General features: G+C 35.8%; 1 protein-coding gene across 1 annotated transcript in view; it reads right to left on the reverse strand.

Annotated features, from left to right (window-relative positions):
• The window catches only part of CCDC146 (coiled-coil domain containing 146), a 66,214-nt gene that overhangs the window by 10,715 nt on the left and 38,154 nt on the right, over window positions 1-17,345 (reverse strand). The window contains exons 5-14 of the mRNA XM_066182822.1: window positions 13,146-13,203; window positions 12,435-12,608; window positions 11,772-11,845; window positions 10,556-10,783; window positions 9,469-9,655; window positions 6,151-6,246; window positions 4,970-5,140; window positions 3,052-3,140; window positions 2,772-2,936; window positions 203-421 (exon numbers count right to left, since the gene is read on the reverse strand). Of these exons, the coding sequence (XP_066038919.1) occupies window positions 203-421; window positions 2,772-2,936; window positions 3,052-3,140; window positions 4,970-5,140; window positions 6,151-6,246; window positions 9,469-9,655; window positions 10,556-10,783; window positions 11,772-11,845; window positions 12,435-12,608; window positions 13,146-13,203 (1,461 nt within the window). The remainder of the gene's footprint in view (window positions 1-202; window positions 422-2,771; window positions 2,937-3,051; window positions 3,141-4,969; window positions 5,141-6,150; window positions 6,247-9,468; window positions 9,656-10,555; window positions 10,784-11,771; window positions 11,846-12,434; window positions 12,609-13,145; window positions 13,204-17,345) is intronic.

A 17,345-nucleotide genomic window follows, 5' to 3' on the forward strand; every position in this document is an offset into this window, starting at 1 on the left:
AGCATGAGCATGATCACCAGTGGGCAAACATCCACATAATGCAAAGCAGCACTGGCAGTGCAGTGAGGGGGACTGGTCAGTGAAACATTGCAGTGCCACAGACCTTTACAATCCTAATGAGGAATGCTCATAAGCTGAAAAATATTGCTGCTTCATGAATGTCAAAATTAAACACTACCTTAGATCAAATTTACAAATGTACCTCTCATTTTGTTGCTGAATAGCCCTTTCACATTTTTTGCGTAGCTGCAAAATTTCCTCTTGAATGTGTGTGGCTGCAGTGGTAAGTCTGTCAACATTCAAACACTTTTCCTTTTCTTTATTGTCTAGAATCTCTTGTACAAGTTTGCAACAGTCGTTTTTGATCAACTCTTTCATTCTCTCATTCTTTTCAATCTTCAGATACACATCCTGCAGTTTTCTTTAACATAACAGAAACGTGAGAATATTTTCAGTCCTTTCAATTTGAAACCAATTTTAGCAATTAAAAGCAGAGCTTAAATTTATTTCTCAAGCACACAAGGGCTCCTCTATATCTCTGCTTCACAGAAGCTTTACAAGAAGAAGAAAGACTCTGAGAGCAGGTTTTTTTCCAAATTCTTTCCAGCTTGAAAAGAACTGGATTCTGGCTCAAGAAAAATGCTATATAGGGAGCACTGCACTACAGCTCTTTTATTCTCAACCAGGTAGCCCAAGTAGCAATAAAAAATAAAGTTTAAGAGCATAGGCATAAATTGTGATGAAAAGTCTTAATGTGTAGAAATTCTGCCATTCTGTTTAAATAACAATATTTAGATTATTTTGTTGTTGCAACTCAAAGTTCTCCAAATTTATTGTTTATAAAACAATGTGTCACAACATTAACACAAGAAAGAAAATTATTAGATTGCCCATTTGACAGATTAAAAAAAAACCCAACAATATAGTTGGAGGTTAATGACAAGATCACATAAAAATAAAGAACAGATCTCATAATTTCCAGCATTCTTGTTGATCACTGGATGATGGTCCCTCATTTAAAAGACATATTCTTGTCACCAAATGTTCATAGTAAATAGTCACTATTTACTATCTCACAACACAGAATTTAGAGTTATTGCATTTAACCTGTGGTATCACTTCTGGATCCAGACACAACTTTATCTACATGAGGAAGATATTCATGTCAATGTCAAAAAGAGGTAGTGAAAGGAGAAGCAAAGTCTCCTGTTAAAATAAAGACCTGCAGATGAAATATCTTCCCTTATGAGTTCCATCATTAAATTGCTGATTTGCTGTATACAGGGCAGGGAGCTGCTTTCTTTCATTTCCCCCACATGTATGACATTTTGAGTACAACAGGGTACTACTGAATTTAATTAAACTTCTGTAAGTCAACTTCTGAAAGTATAACAGTATTGCAGAAATGCAATGTGTTTTAAATATATTTTGAGAATTTCTTGCTTCACTTGGACTGATACTCTGTTCTCCAAATTGCATTGGTTGCAGTGAAGTCAGTGGTACCGATACTAAAATCTATTACTGGGATTAAAAATATTTTTCATAGGCAAGAGAGTTACTGAAAATTCAATACCTCTGACTAGTTTTAAATCTAGTTTTGCAGAGCCCAAAATATCTGTTGGATCTGTACCTAGTAGGGACATTAATAATAATATTTATAAATTTCTGAAATCTATACAAAATATATGTCTTATTAGCCTTTTCCCCCCTTCTTTCATCAATTGGGAAGGCCTCGACATTTTACCACAAAATGTCAGCTTGTATACCTTGACAAAATCACTTGAATGACTGAGGTTCTACCTCTTTTTTAGCTATCTCTGGCATGACTTTGAAAGCAAACTACTAGGAGATTCACAAAAAATACTTAGTGTATTCTTTGTTTGATTGAGGAACTTTTTGGCACCAAATAATGAAGTTTTCAGAAAATAAAAATAAAAAGAAAATGTTATTTTTCACAACTCAGTTTTGGTTTTCCTGTTTTGCTTACATAGGTGGCTATTCATTGTCTCCCTACTTGCCCAATTACATTTCCAAGACATTGTAATTCTGTCTATATTGCAGAATTTCATCACTAGGATGACAAAAATATGGCAAAAAGATATCCCCACTAAATAATGATGTAAGAATAAAGAGAGTCACAAGCACCAGCTGTTCTGCCTCATTATCTTTGCTGTGAATGTAACCTTTAATTTTGTCTAAGATTGTTTGGAAATTGAAACCACATTTTATCTGAAATAAATGTTATCTAATAAACTTCAGTGTGAGTTTGAACCAAAATCTCCAATTTGTTCTAATTTCATAATTAGACAGCCACATTCCTAGCTAGTGACTCATTTAATAGTCCCAGACACCACCTCATTAGGGAATCATATGGGTCAGACCTCTTTTTCTTTAAGGACAGCAAATGTGAGTGCAACGGTGTTGGTCATATGGAATGAAACATCACGATAATGCAAAACCTGAGAGATCCAAGAGCTATGATATAAAGGATGGGAAAGTAAGAGAGTAGCCAGACAAACTTCAAAACTACTTTTTGACAAGCAGTGATGCCCAAGCAGTGATGCTCAAGCTAATTGTGGATTGTTAGTGGGATAAGAAATTGGAACAGATTATGGAGGGATGTTTCCAAATGCCTTTGTTTTAATCAGATTTTAAAAATCAGGATAATAACTATCAAGGATGATATAATTGAAGATTAAATAGATGCCCTCCTAAGATTTTCTCCAGTCTTAAATTTCTATAATTGGGACAACAGTGTACTTCAAACTCACCTTTCCCTGGTCATAAGAGCATTCCTTAAATTTTCTATATTATTTTCTAGCAATTTTACCCGGTGTTCAGCTTCCTTTGCTTTCCACTGAGCAGTATGCATCAGTCGTATACATTTTTCCTTTTCAGTTTGCATAAGATCATGCATGCTGGTAAATTTTTGGAGTCTGAAGAAATGAGATGTGTGAAATAAATAATTATTAGCCTTTTATGCATACATTCCTTGGATAAAAGTTGCTTTAGAAGACTTTTTTAGATAACGGATTGTTAGTATTTTCTTACTCTTTTTGGTTTTCTTTTTTCATCTTTTTAAAGGTGATTAGTTCACGATCCTTTCTTTTTAGTTCCTTAACAATACTTTGGAGTTGAATCTGAAATTTAAATAAAATTTAGTAAGCACTTTAGATATATTAGAGAAACGTCTTCAATGAAATCACCCAGAAAAACTCTTAGATGAGAAAGAGACAGTGAGGGGACATTATTATAAGAATTTTTCTTATTATAATGAAATGTTTTCATTACAACAACATTAAAAAGCACAGCTTTTCCATTTATATTAAGCTTAAAATTACTATTAGTAATGTAGATAATTTGATGCTGCATCTTAAATGCTTGGTTCCCTCTATCTGGAGTTCCACTTTTTCTACTGATCAGCCTGTCAAGTCCATTACTGTATGATTATTTGGCATATGAACCATTGAAACTGTACCTTTACAAATAAAATTTCTTTTTTACTCAATTCTGACTTTTAAGCAATCACTGATGTTTGAGCAGAATTGCATTCTGTTAAGTTTCTGGATCTTTTGATTCCAGTTGTGTTCAGTCCTGAATAGCCTGGGCCATCAGTCTTAAATTGACAGGCCTTTTCTCCCATCCCACTGGTATCAGGAGGAGGAGATTTGTATTAGGGAAAGCTGGTGGATGATCGGTTGCAACTTTGGGCTTGTCTGTGTGTTCCTGAATTTGTATTTTATTTGTTTTATTTGTTTATGGACTGATGTTATTGAAGGTACAACGCCTGACATGTTTGTTTATTTTTATAGACAGAGTTTCCCAAGATGGTAGAAGGGTAGCCTATCTTATTTATCTGATTACAGACATACATTCTGGAAACAACTATACCTTGTTTCCATATAGCAACTTGTTATTTAGTAAATTCTCTGTGACATCACAGCACACGTGCCAGAAAAATGCAGACACCACATACAATGAGTAGTCATAAGAAAAGTTTTCTCTCCATCTTTCTCTAAATCAACATAATTATTTATGTCTTTTACATTATTTATGTAACAGAAAAATAGAAATTTCTGCCTCACTTTGGAATGAATAGTAATTCAGTCTATTTCTAATGTTCATATATTTGTAAAATAAACCACACAGTTTTACTTCTGAGAATCTTAGGTGAGGTTGTCTGCTATTCTGCCTCTTTCTTTCAAATTGTTCATTTTATCCCAAGGGCTTAAAAGAGAATCACAGAATCTCAGAATCACAGAATGTTCTGGGTTGGAAGGAACCCACCAGGATTATCTAGACCAGCTCCTGGCCATGCACGGCACCATTCCCAAGAGTTACACCATTTGTCCAAGAGCATTGTCCAAACACTTCCTGAACTCTGTCAGGCTGGTGCTGAGACCACCTGCCCTGGGGAGCCTGTGCCAGTGCCCAACCACCCTCTGGGTGAAGAACCTTTTCCGAATATTGAACCTAAACTTCCCCCAACAAAACTTCAAGCCATTCCCTCAGGTCCTGTCACTGGGGACCACAGAGAAGAGATCAATGTCTGTCCCTCCTCTCCATGAGGAAGTTGTAATTGCAGTGAGGTCTCCCCTCAGTGTGAACAGACTGAACAGACCAGTTCTCCAGCCTGAACAGACCAAGTGACCTCAGCCACTCCTGAAGAAGTGTGAAGTGAAGAAGGACTTCTTCTCAAGGCCCTTTACCATCTTCATTGCCCTCCTTTGGACACTCTCTAAATATCCTTTCAAATACCTTGTTTCAATTATGGAGTCATATTTTGACATACTACACTGCACCACAAATTGCCGAAAAAACACCACAGCATTGTGAGTTTCCAGTGTTCTGATGGAACTTCAAAGCTAGGGTGGGAAATGAGTCCACACTGCTCCCCTCACTAGTAATTCAATTTCTCCCTATAACAGCTTGTACTTTTGAACAGTCTTCCAAATATATAATATTTTACCTTGGCTTTCTGAACATTCCTGCATTTCATTTGCCTCTCATCAGCTCTGAGCCAAGTCAGATGCGTAAGTGTGGATAACTCATTCCTGCATTTTTCCTGCTCTTTGAAAAGCAATTGTTTTGCAGCAATGCATTCTTCTAATACGTGGGCATCCATATCGGATATCATTTCCTAGAGAAGATTAAATTTAAATCCTAATGCAGCAATGTATCAGTGTTGGCAAACCCAAAGTTGGAAATACTTTGGGTTTATCTGCAACATAAACAAATGTACCGACTACATAGATTTAAAACCGTAATAAAAACTGCTTTAAAACACCATGAACAGTCCCTATAATAACATTTCAGAATATATTATGACCTAGGAGAATTTCTGTTCCTCAGTCTAATATCTTTCAGCAACTGTCCATTGGACAGAATGGATCTTTATAGCTATAGAATCTTTAAGTAAGTTCAGTGTCAAGTCTTCAGAAGGAGGTGAATGGAAGCTTTCTAGGCTCCACTGACTGCATGTCTGTCCACACCATACAAGTTACATATCCCAAAGAATGACATGTAGGTACTGGAATGCATATGTATTCAAATACAAGCAAATTCCCACCAGATAACATTAATGAATTCAAACAAAACACATAAAGAAATGGATATGAGGGTAAGAAGATGTGGTTTGACCTTAAGAATGTACGCCTGAAATAGATTGCTTCTTATAAAGTCATTTATGCAGTGGCAAGTACAAATGCTCTTGTAATGCAGGTATTTGCATTTCCACACTCTGTATGGCTGTGCTGCATACAGACAGACATCCCCAAATGACAGAACTGTGAAGATGAAAAATCTTAATGTACAACTGCTGAATTTTTATCGTTGCAACAAGACACAGTTTCATATCCAAAGGAAATCTATAACAATATATTTCTAGCTGCAGTGTCATCAACAACACTCAGAAAGACTTAAACTAGAAAGTAGATTTGCTTTCTACCTTCGAGTATGTAGCCAGTACTACCAAAAAATATTTTTAAAAATGAAAGACAAGTGGTCTTTAAAATCAAACGAACACTATTGCATTTTCTCACCAGAAAGCTGCAGCTAGAAACTCCCATTATTTTTTCTTCAAACAGCCCCTTTATTCTCATGATAGAAAACTGTCAAAATGAAAAAACATGAGAAAGCAGAACTCAGCACCTGTTCAGCTAAACCTCTCTTGATGGTTTCAATCTCTTCCTGCAGTTCTTGTCGTGTTTCTAATAATGCTGCGTTGTTTTTTGAGTTAATTTCTGCCTACAAAAATAAACCAAGCACATAGTGATGCAAACAAAAAATGAGGAAAATGTAAACTGCAGATACTGTATGAGAAGTAGCTACACAAATTAAGAAATTAAATTTCCTCTTATAATCACTAGTACAAGAATGTTTCATTGAGTGGAGCACCCCAGCAACTTAGTGAAGTTTCTCAAATTTTTCTTTCAAGACCTATGAACACTGAACTTCATAAATTTAGAAGGTTTATGATTTTCAGCAAGTAAATTGTCATTAAAACAAGAAACACAGAGAGAGCACATAAAAAAGTCACCTAAATTCACAGAGGATTTTCAGAGTGAAATTCTAAACTTACTAAAGGGAAAAAAAGAGTTCACATCTACATAGAATGGATATCACATTTTTTTCTGTTTGTCACTACAGTAGGATTTTCATTAGACTCCAGAAAGTCAAATCTAATAACACAAACATTTATGTATTATTTTTTCACACACATTATGGGATAAGTCATTTATTCAATCAGATTTTAACATTAAGTATGTGAAGAAATACATAAAAAACCCTACCTCTGATTAAAATATATCTGATCAATCTCACTACAACTGTTTACATGATATAACTTGTAAGACAAAAAGCTGTACTGGCCTCATTGTGATTAACTTCACTTAAAAATTATGGTTTTAAGAAAACAAGAAATAAATGCATCAGTTTAGTTATGAAGGCATATATTGCCTCTGTGTAATTGATGGGGGACAAACAATTTACCAGGACCTGCTGTGATAGGAAAAAGGATATTAATTTTAAAATAAAAGAGGGACTATTAGATATAAGGAAGAATTTTGCTCAGCAGGAGTAGTGAAACACTGGCACAGGTTTCCCAGAGAGGTTGTTGATGCCCCATCTCTGGAAACATTCAAGTCTAACTAACCTGATCGAGATGAAGTCCCTGCCTACTACAGGGGTTTGGACCAAATGACCTTTAAAGGTCCCTTCCAACCCAAATTCTTCTAATTGCAAATCTGTAATTCATATGGATGGGAAAAAATTACATTTAACAACACATCTGGAAAATATTCAAAGATAATACACACAACTCTGTGATATCTTGCTCAGATCTCCACTAGATGTTAGAGTTCAAAACGCTATAAATCAATACTGATAGGTAGATGTTCTGCACTTATTATTTTCACTTCTGTGATAGTACTGTAAAATTAAATGCTGTTCACTTGCATTATGGGAAAGGGAAACAAGAAACACAGTAAAGGTCAAAGTGTGGAGTTACTTCAGTTGCAGCTGCCAGCTCTGAGGTTTGATTTGACTTAGGTTTAGTAAAATGTCAGTAAAGCCTGTCCTAAGAAAGTGACTTTCAGTCTTGTGTTGGGATCAAAAATAGCTTTTTTGTGGAGCATGTACTAGTTACTACTTCTGCTGTGTAAAAGCAAAAAGCTCATATGAACATCTTTAATCCATTAAGGACTTTTGTTCACATAAGACAGGGCTAAACTTAGGCACTTTTGGCTGTCTCTGTGTTGGCCTGACCAAAGAGAAGGCCCACGTGGAGAGGAGCAGCAGTTCTGCTCTGGGCTGGAGACAGCAGGACCAGCAGTTCTCTTTCACACACAGTGTTGGTGTTTAGCAATAGCTGACCTTTCACAACTTACTAACAGGAAAAACACATTTGAAGGAAGTGTTCCTGTAATTTCCTTATTCTACAAACCAGTCATTCTGCACTTAGCATATGATTCAAAAGAAGAAATTTGGGGAACCATACTGATGTACAGTTGCTTCTGCAATCACATATTTATACAATTAATTCTTGTGATTTTTTCAGTTGGAATCACAATGAATAAATGTAAATCTGGCATTTTAAGTAGTTAAAGAAATTTCATCTACTTAAAATACTGTTTTTTAATTTTTGCTAGGTGTGCTCCAAAGACTTACAAATTAAAATTGTCCCAATATAGCAAAAGCCAAGCAGAATCAAGTTGGCCACTTGACTCTTCCTTACTGCAGTACTGTATTTCAACTGGCCATCCTGCAGAGGAGCAGTGATTTCACATTTGCTCTTCTAACAGAGCCAGGAAAGGAATCAGAGAAAACATTGGGCATGGGAGGTCGGGCTAAAACAACTTTATTGCTGTGGCCTATTCACATGAGAGTAGTATCCTGCAACTGCTGGAGTAAAATACTGATTATAATTCCACTTCTGTCTCTCATGGCATTCCTTTTCCCCAGACTCAGAATCTGGGGTGGATGTCACCACAGACTGTGAACTCCAACCACAGCTGCTGGTGAGTTATGGCATTTGATTTTAGCATTACATGTTTTTAAACAATTGTGGTTCTCCATCCAGGAACATTTCCTCAATAGGAATGCAAGCAAAAATACCATCTCCCAGATTCTCTTAGCTGATACTGAACAGAAACTCTTTAAGCTTTATGATCAAAGTCTGGAATATGAGTCAGCTCTCTAATCATTATTTCAGGAAATTCAATCCAAAACTTTGTTGTGTAGTTCTAGAGCTTTCCTCCCTTCTCCCAGATGAGCTTATATGACTCAGTAATACACATGTGAATTCAGAAGAACTTCAAGGGAGACAGAAAGTATTGTTTAATAATATTTAGTATTATCAAGTAATAATTGAAGTTGTTTAAATAGCAAAGCTAAGTTTATATGAGTTTTGATACATATCGCTATTTTTTAAAACTTTACAATCATGTAAGGCTCTTTCCTGCCCTGAATTGCTTAAAAGGACCAAGAAAAACTTGAAGGATGGTGTCAAGGTAGGAAACATCAAGTGCTGTGAAAAAATACTCACCTGACTAAGCAAGAATAATTTTATATGACTCAGAATCCAGACTGAGCAAGGAGTAAATATAGGAGAAAATATGTATAAGAAAGAGAGAATGGAAGAACCAGTGATGAGAGAAAGAAAATACAAAAAAATTATAGACAAAGTAAATTTTTAAGAAAGGATTGGAAGCAGAATAGAAAGAAAATGCTTTGAATACAAAAGCAGAAGAGTACTTCCCTTTAAAATTACCATAGTCAAAAGACTAAGTAAAACAGAAAAGAGTAAAGCATTATTGAAAGAAGAATGGGTGAAATACCAAGGCAAGGAGGAAATGAGGAAGGCAAAATAACATCTTCCTTCTTTTCCCTTGTAGGAATGTCAAGAGATTTCACAGAAGGATCTCTTACAAGAAAATTTACAATATTTATGATCAATGTATTCATACAGACCTTGGATTTGAGTCTTTTATGCTTTGCCTTATCTCCTTCCAAGGAATCCCAAATCTCTTTGAGCTGTAACTCTATCTTTTTTAAACTTTTCAGTTCTTTCTCTTTCTGTGTTTGATGGTGACTGAGAATATCGTGTTGCTTTTTGTTCTCCAAGAGACATTTATTTAAATTATTTTCCAGAACTTGTCTATATAGATAGACACAGAATTTTAGAAAGAGGTAACTTAATCAAGACGTATATGTAAACAGGCACAACTATTTTAATGGGTTTTGAGTACCTCATCACTATGGCTCAGCAAGACAAACTTGTAAACTAGTGACAAAAATACCTAAAAAGGGAGCATTTTTATAACTATAATCAATTACACTTATGTTGGTGAGGTCTCATAGTCTGTTCTAAATATGTTAAAAATATCAGGAAATCTTTTACATGTAGGAAGAAGAAAACACATTTTTAGTATGAGGGAACATTTAAAAATAAGATGCCATAGGCCTTTAACACAAAGCCTGAAAGGCAAAAGCATTGTTGCTGAGCATATGGCCAGAATTATAACTCCACATCTCCCTCTGCAAAGGAGGAATCATTGGAAGCGTGCCTTCATCCAAACAGTTTATTTTACTTAACAAGTAATTATAAAATCATGATTGAAGGGAATATTAAAGAGATGATTAATCAATCTCCACTGAAATTCAGGACTACATGAGGGCAGACATCTATGATCCTCATTTGAAAATGAAAATACTGACATACTTTATTCTTCAAATTACTTTTAGTGGGTTACACAGGAAAGAAAGTATGTGCACTAAAGAGAGAAACCTTCTAAAATATTTTACTTTTAAGAGCAAAATCTCACAGGATTTTATCAAATGCTTATGCCTTTTGATGTTCTTCTTCAGGCCAGATCCTAGATTCCAGATTCCAAATTTTTGTATAAACACTCCTGAAGTGAAAACCAAGCCTGATCATTTATAATTTGCACTGGTTGCTGCATAAAACTTGAAAAGACAAGCAACAGCAGAAAAAAGAAATAGACTTTTGTGAATAGATAATTATTCACTCCATGTGGCTCATGTCTCTTACTCTAACCTGTCTGATAGGACTGCTAATTCCTTCTCTGCATTAATTTCTAGTAATTTTGTCAAAGCAATGCATTCTCGTTCATTCTTTTGTATCAAAGTTTGTCTCTCATCCAATTCCTTCATTACATCTTCTTTTTCTTGCAAAATCTCTTCAGTCCTTTTTTCAGTGGCTTTCAGGGTTCTATTCAGTTCTTCTATTTGGCCATTAAGGGCTTTATTCTTCTTCTCTGCATCACTGTGGATATATTTTAACAAAGCAGTAAGGGTTACATTTTCAACATGCTTATTTAAAAGACAAAATGTGAGTTGCCAGTTTTTGTGGACACACAAAATAATTTCACAACAATTATAAAATAATTTACAATATGTTGAACATTAACCATATGTTGAATGTTTGAAAGCAGACAGTGTAAACCTTCAAATTCCAACATAGTCCAACAATAAAATTACAGATAACCATGGGGCCAGCTGGCAGCTTAGCACCATAACAGTATTAAAAAGAGTTCTAGTAAACTGATTTCTGTCAACATCACTAGATACATGGGTGTGACATTTCTAAATATTTTTCCTAAGAGCTGAGAACTCTGGTTAGTTTATTCTGTGATGTGACACAAATATAAAGACTCATTTAAATATGTCACTAATAGCAATTTGCAAAATACAGGTTTTAGAAATTGCTTCTCTGTAATACTACAGGGCAAACTTCTTAGATTTATGATGGCAGAGTTGCATTAAGCAGAGTAGTGAGGAGACACAAACTTCAGTGTAACTGCACAAATGGGTACTAAACCCATCATTCATCTGGATGGCAATTGGACTGCTGGGATCTGTGAGTGACCTGGTTGAGGCTGCACAGTGCTAATTTGGTTTTACAGAAAACAGCACATGCCATTCTTCAGAGGAGAAGAACCTCACCTCCACAAGAGAGAGACAGAAAAGGCTGGCTGCTGGCTTGCATTTCCGCTGACGAAGTGTTAGAGACTGCAGCTCATGACAGAACCTTACAGCAAAGCAGCTGTGACTCCACTCCACAGCTGGTACAGAAGGACCAACGGAGAATGAGTTTGTAGCTCAGGCCACACTGTCAGCTGTGGAAGTGTTAGTTTAAATATTGATCCTAATTTTATTCAACAACCATCCTCAATCATTTCTATAACCAAGGGATGAGAAGAAGTCATACATATATATATTCTTATATATAGAAATATTTATTAAAAACATACATTTTTTTCTGATCCAACTTCTCAGTTTCTTTTGCAAGTTGCTTAGGAACACCAAGGATCCTAACTAGCTCAGCCTAGTAATGAAACAGAAAGGTTTGATTAATAGCTTCAGAAGCTGATGAGTTGTCATAGCATGATGAGTTATCATTTAGAATTGCTGTGAAAATCAGAAGGAAACATTTTTGAATTCAGTTTTTCCCAGAGAATTCTAGCTGCTACTTTTAAAACTAAACATTGATATTTATCATTTTAGTATTTCTTCAAGATAAAAATTATGCTTGAATATTTTTAATACATCTTATTATGCTGTTTATACCATGGAAAGAAGTAGACTCAGGTATGTTTTTAATTCTCAGCATAAATATATATTAACTGTAATCTGAACAACCTACAATAACACAACATAACTGAGATGTCTTTATAGAAATCACTTTTTAATCAAAACCATGACTATTAGCATTTCCTAAAGGAGTAATAAGGATATGGCACAGCAGCATGTTTCACTCCTATTGGAAAATGGTCTAATATTTACTGTAATGACATAATGAATTTGAAATTACAACATCCAGAAGATTCACTGCTCCTTTGGGCAAAACACATACCCATACACACACACATGCACACACACTCACAGATACATAGGCACAATTAATTCTGCGTTACTTTTAAATTGGTCTGCGCATCCTGAAGCTTTTCCATTTCTTCCTCATCTGTTAATATCAGCTTTTCCTTGGATGAAACAGCTTCTTTTATTGAATCAATTTCTGCTTTCCTCTGGACTACTTCTTTGCTGAGCTCATCACAATTTTCTTTCAACTGTATAATTTTATTGTCTTTCTTTAAAAATGAAGTAAAAGACCAGATTAATTGTATTTTCCCTTTTATATTTTGCAGACTTCTGATAACATAGACTCACTAGCACTGAATGTTGATAACATTTTTAGTGACAAGATATGAATTTTTATTTTACCAGATGTGTGTATCTTCTATCAACACTAACAGAATTTTATTTCCAACAAAGTCCCATATATTCCTCAGGATTTAAGACTACAAATGTATTTTTCATGTTACATCTTAGAACCAAAAACCTACAGCTATCTTTACATGCAGTATCAATTTGCTGAAGATAGTAAACATTTTCTTGAGTAAACAAAAAAATCCAGATATTTTCTGAATAATTTACATATTGCTTGCTCTAGTTATCAAAATTGAATTATATAATAATGCCCATAAAATCTATTATAAAATCTGGTTTTCTGTGTATTCTATTTTAAATAAACTCTAAAAATGCACACTGAGAAAACATTTTTAGTGATTTTTTAATATACTAATTAATAGAAGATAAAGCATTGCTTTTTCATGTTTTGTACTTACCTTTTCTTTTGAAATTCTTTCATATTCGTTTTCCAGAAGCTTTTTTTCTTCTTGCAAACTACAGTGAAAATCAAAACAGGACTAAACATATTAGTAATAGAATAACCATTACTGTGACATAGTAAATGATAAGGATGTGTGAAAGCCTATCCTGTGTTAGACTAAAACGCGCAGTGAGTTAGCATGAAAGGTGCTCAGATGTAAAGGAAGTTTGCTGACTGGTAACAGGGGGTCCTGAAGGACTGGGTGTATATATGGAGCTGCACACATCTTTTTCTACAGTGCACACATCTAAACATTTGAAGCTGATTTTTCTTAGTCTGACCACATCCTGCAGGGATGTATTCATGCCTCACCCACCCTTGCCTTTTCCTAGTGGCACTCTACACCCACAGTTCCCCCCAACCTCGGAAAATAAAATATTAACATGGAAATGTGGCCAAAGGAAAGAGGAGGTGGGTAATAAATAGCCACAAAGACATCAAATATCAAAGAATCAAAGCAAGTGCAGCTGCTACTGAGAAACCTTTTCCCTATGAATGTTTTCATATACACATTTACTTTTCAGACAACTGAAGTGAAGCTCCTCAAATCTGGACTGGATCCTGTGGGAAAAAATTCTGAGAAGTGTCAGGGGTTATAGGCTAAACCAAAAGAGTATGGTAGAAAACTAAATTGAATAGCCACAGTGATCTTAACCTATATCCAAAACTAAATTGCAATTCAATTTCAGGCAACAGTAGGGACAGATGCTAAAGAAGTGAAGGAGGAAGAATGAAAAAAACAGGAAAGCTCTTAGATCTTGTGGGTATTTAGTAACAACTGGCCTGAGAAAGATGAAGGAGTGGTTATGAAAAGGGAGCCCAACCAACAAGCTTGTAGGATTTACAAGAGGGGGCTTCTTGGTAGCAGGCAGGTAAATACTGCCAAATACAAAAAAATTATCCCTACTGAAGGTACATCTGTACATCCCCAGTGCATGCACAGAACAGTTCTGCACCTACAGTAGGTAAATGGGCTACAGCAGTCTGTAAGCCACCACAACCAAACAACTTAACTGAGTCACTGCTTTTCACTGGGAACAAGGGGGCAGATCCTTGCAATGCAATTAGTACCTACAATGACATTTCAGAGTCTCAGGCTATAAAGAAGTAAAGATTGCAGCTAAGGAATAGGTGGAACAAACAAATCCTCTGTCCCAGGTATAGCAAAGAATAAACTTCAGTGCTTACATTTATGTTTATAACTCCAGTGGGAGGATGTGCTGGTCAAGTCTTGTTGAGAGCCAGGGCAGTCTGGTAGAATAAATAACTCTTTAAATTAGAGAACCATTAAGAGAAAGGGATGAACTTCCATAAACAGTTGTGTCACTTGGAGCTATAAGAATGGCAAGGGACTCCTGGGCATCCCCACCCACCCCAAGTAGTTATTACAGTTATGTCATAATGTGGCTGATACAGAAAAGAGGGAGCTGATTGCTGTTTCTTTTTTATTCTTCTGAAACCTTCAAAGAGCAGTGCAAGACTTTGCATGGTGGTAGTTCAGGTTTCAGAAAGTGTGTGGTCATGGGAACAGAGATCAGTTTCCCAGCAGCCAAACTCATGGAGGACCATCCCTAGGAGCTTATGCTCAACCCTTTAGCAGTGCCGATTTGAGATTCCCTCCTCCACTCCACCACCCCCAGTCTCTCAATAAACTCTTTCTTGTATTTGAGTCCTCCAACAAAAGGAGTGAAGCATATACCTGGAAGTCTCAGGCAACATATTTCTAGTTAAGGAAAGGAAATAGTGAAAAAAGAGAACTGGGTTGGTGGTGTTGCAATATAAACTGAACAAAACAACATCTCTCCCGTGAATAAGAAGCTCTGGCTCAGATGAAGAGCAAAGAGAAAATAGACACAGAGTAGATGTTGTTGATATACATTATGGATGATATTTGTATAGGCAGACTGCAAGTACGCCCCTACATGGACTGGTCAAGACTAAAATCTAATTTGAATGCCAGCATTTGAATGCTCACAGAGTGAATGAGTTTGCAAAACAAAATCTTTTAAAGAAAAAAGTTGAATTTAAATCAATCTTCCCCCAAAACTAATAAAATAAATTTTTTAAAAAATCCAAAATTCCAAAATTATATTCCAAGCCCATTTTGGCAGTACTCCTAATTGAACTGCTTGGGACTGGCATAGTCACACTAAGGATAATGAATGTCTACTTTGCACAAATACCCATAACTGACTGCCACGAAATATTATTAAATGAGTCCTGTGCAAAATGATTAAAGAGGTACTGCAGGGCTTGTGGTTAGACCGTGCTGTGCCCTCTTTCATATCACACTGGACGATCAAAAGAGCAATACCAAAGCTCAGGAGGGAGAGCAAAATTGACACTGTTTTCATTTTGTCACATTCCTCACTCATGAGGACAGATTCCTGTGGAACCATTCCAGTTTCACAACAAAGACTTTTCCATCTAGCAAAAGTAAAATGATTTGAACACTTAATTTTCTGTGACATAAACAATGGCAACAGTGGATGACAAGGCCCAAACTACCTAAATAGCTGGCAGACCAACCACTTCCACACAAAAACCAGTGGAAGTGTGAAAAGAAAAAATGGGTGAAAAGAAAAAACAGGTAAAAAGAAAGAAGTTAAATCTCTCTCTTTTGAGCAATGACTCTGATCTAGGTGCCCATAGCCAGAAGTCAGGCAGCCCTGTGCTAACATCCTGGGCTTCCTTACTGTCAGGGATGAAAACTGGGACCTCCAAAGGGCAGGTCATCTCACATTCCAGGTGACTGTTTTGGGATGACATACATTACCAGTTGAAGATAACATACCTTTCTGTGGACTCTAAAGGGGAGGCAGGATGATTAACACACATTTAGAAATTAAAGAAGATTCTTCAAAGAATTTAAGTTCAGTCTCTGATTTAGTAGATGAACACGGAAGCTTAATGTAAGATAAGCACAGAAAGTTTGGTCTTTCCATTTAACATTTGAATCTTTTAATCTGTGTTATATGGATATCAGCCTCATGACTGTTTTACTTAGACATCAACGACAACAAACAAAATAGCTGCAACTGGCATTAGGCGTTCAAATTTCCCATTATTTTATAGCCCTTCCCTGATGGATATATTTTTCAAAATCATGTGGATTTTATTATTATCACTATTATACCTCTAGCAAGACGCACAATGGAAAGAAGATAAGCTCTTCAGTTTAAGCACTAATGTGTGTAAATGTTTCTAACATTGGTCTTATTTTCATGAAGCCTAATAACAGTACTGTACATGAAAAGCTGTCATAGATGCAGTTGCAATGAGTTAAAAAAAGGCAGTTGGAAAACTAGGCCATTAATAAAAACACATTCCAGATTTTTCCCTGAGAGACATTTACAGCTGCAAGCTGACACAGAAATAAAAAAATTAAGATGGAGAGATTAAGAAATGTAGTGGTAGTTGTCAACAGAAGTGCAGTTCACTTCCTCGGCTCACAAAATAACCACAACACTGTTATCGTTAGAAGTCCCATCATGCAAGGAAGTGACCTCCTTCAGCTATTCTCTCTCAGAGCTGGGATTGCTTGGAAATCCATAGAAGGTGTTTGGCACCTCACAACTAAAATCTAGTGACCACAGGTAGAAGTTATCACAGCTGACAAGCTGCCAGCATGATCTTCCTCTAAGGCTCTGAGCTGTAATTAGTTTGTAGGTACCAGAGAATGCAGTCACAAGACCAGCTGATAACAACTTCAGCTGTGATGCTAATCATTTTACTTTTGACCTGTAATTCTTTACTAGAAAAGCTATGGGCAACAGCTTAACTTTTCACTTTTTCATGATTGAGTGACTAATACAGAAATCATTACAAGTGTTGAAATAATTTTCCTTATTTGCAATGCTTCTAAGAGGACAAAGTCAGTTTTGCAATCCTGATTTGCATACATCTGCACAGACTACTTCAGTGAGGATCTGTTTTGTTACCTGAACAAATCACTGTGAGAGCTGGAGACTGGACCTAGGCTTTCAAATAAAATTGTTTTCAAGCATCAGGCACCTTCAATCTCACAAACTCTTGTTATAGATGAATTTAGTACAAATTAATTGCTTACTTTTAAATGAATTGTTTAGATGATAGATTTAGATTTACTATTTATTATTTCTCAGCAATAAACTACCATTGATACCATTGTGTAATA

This window comes from Chamaea fasciata, unplaced genomic scaffold, assembly GCF_029207755.1.
Source record: "Chamaea fasciata isolate MVZ Bird 193981 ecotype frontalis unplaced genomic scaffold, bChaFas1.0.hap1 SCAF_5, whole genome shotgun sequence".
Taxonomy (NCBI): Eukaryota; Metazoa; Chordata; class Aves; order Passeriformes; family Sylviidae; genus Chamaea; species Chamaea fasciata.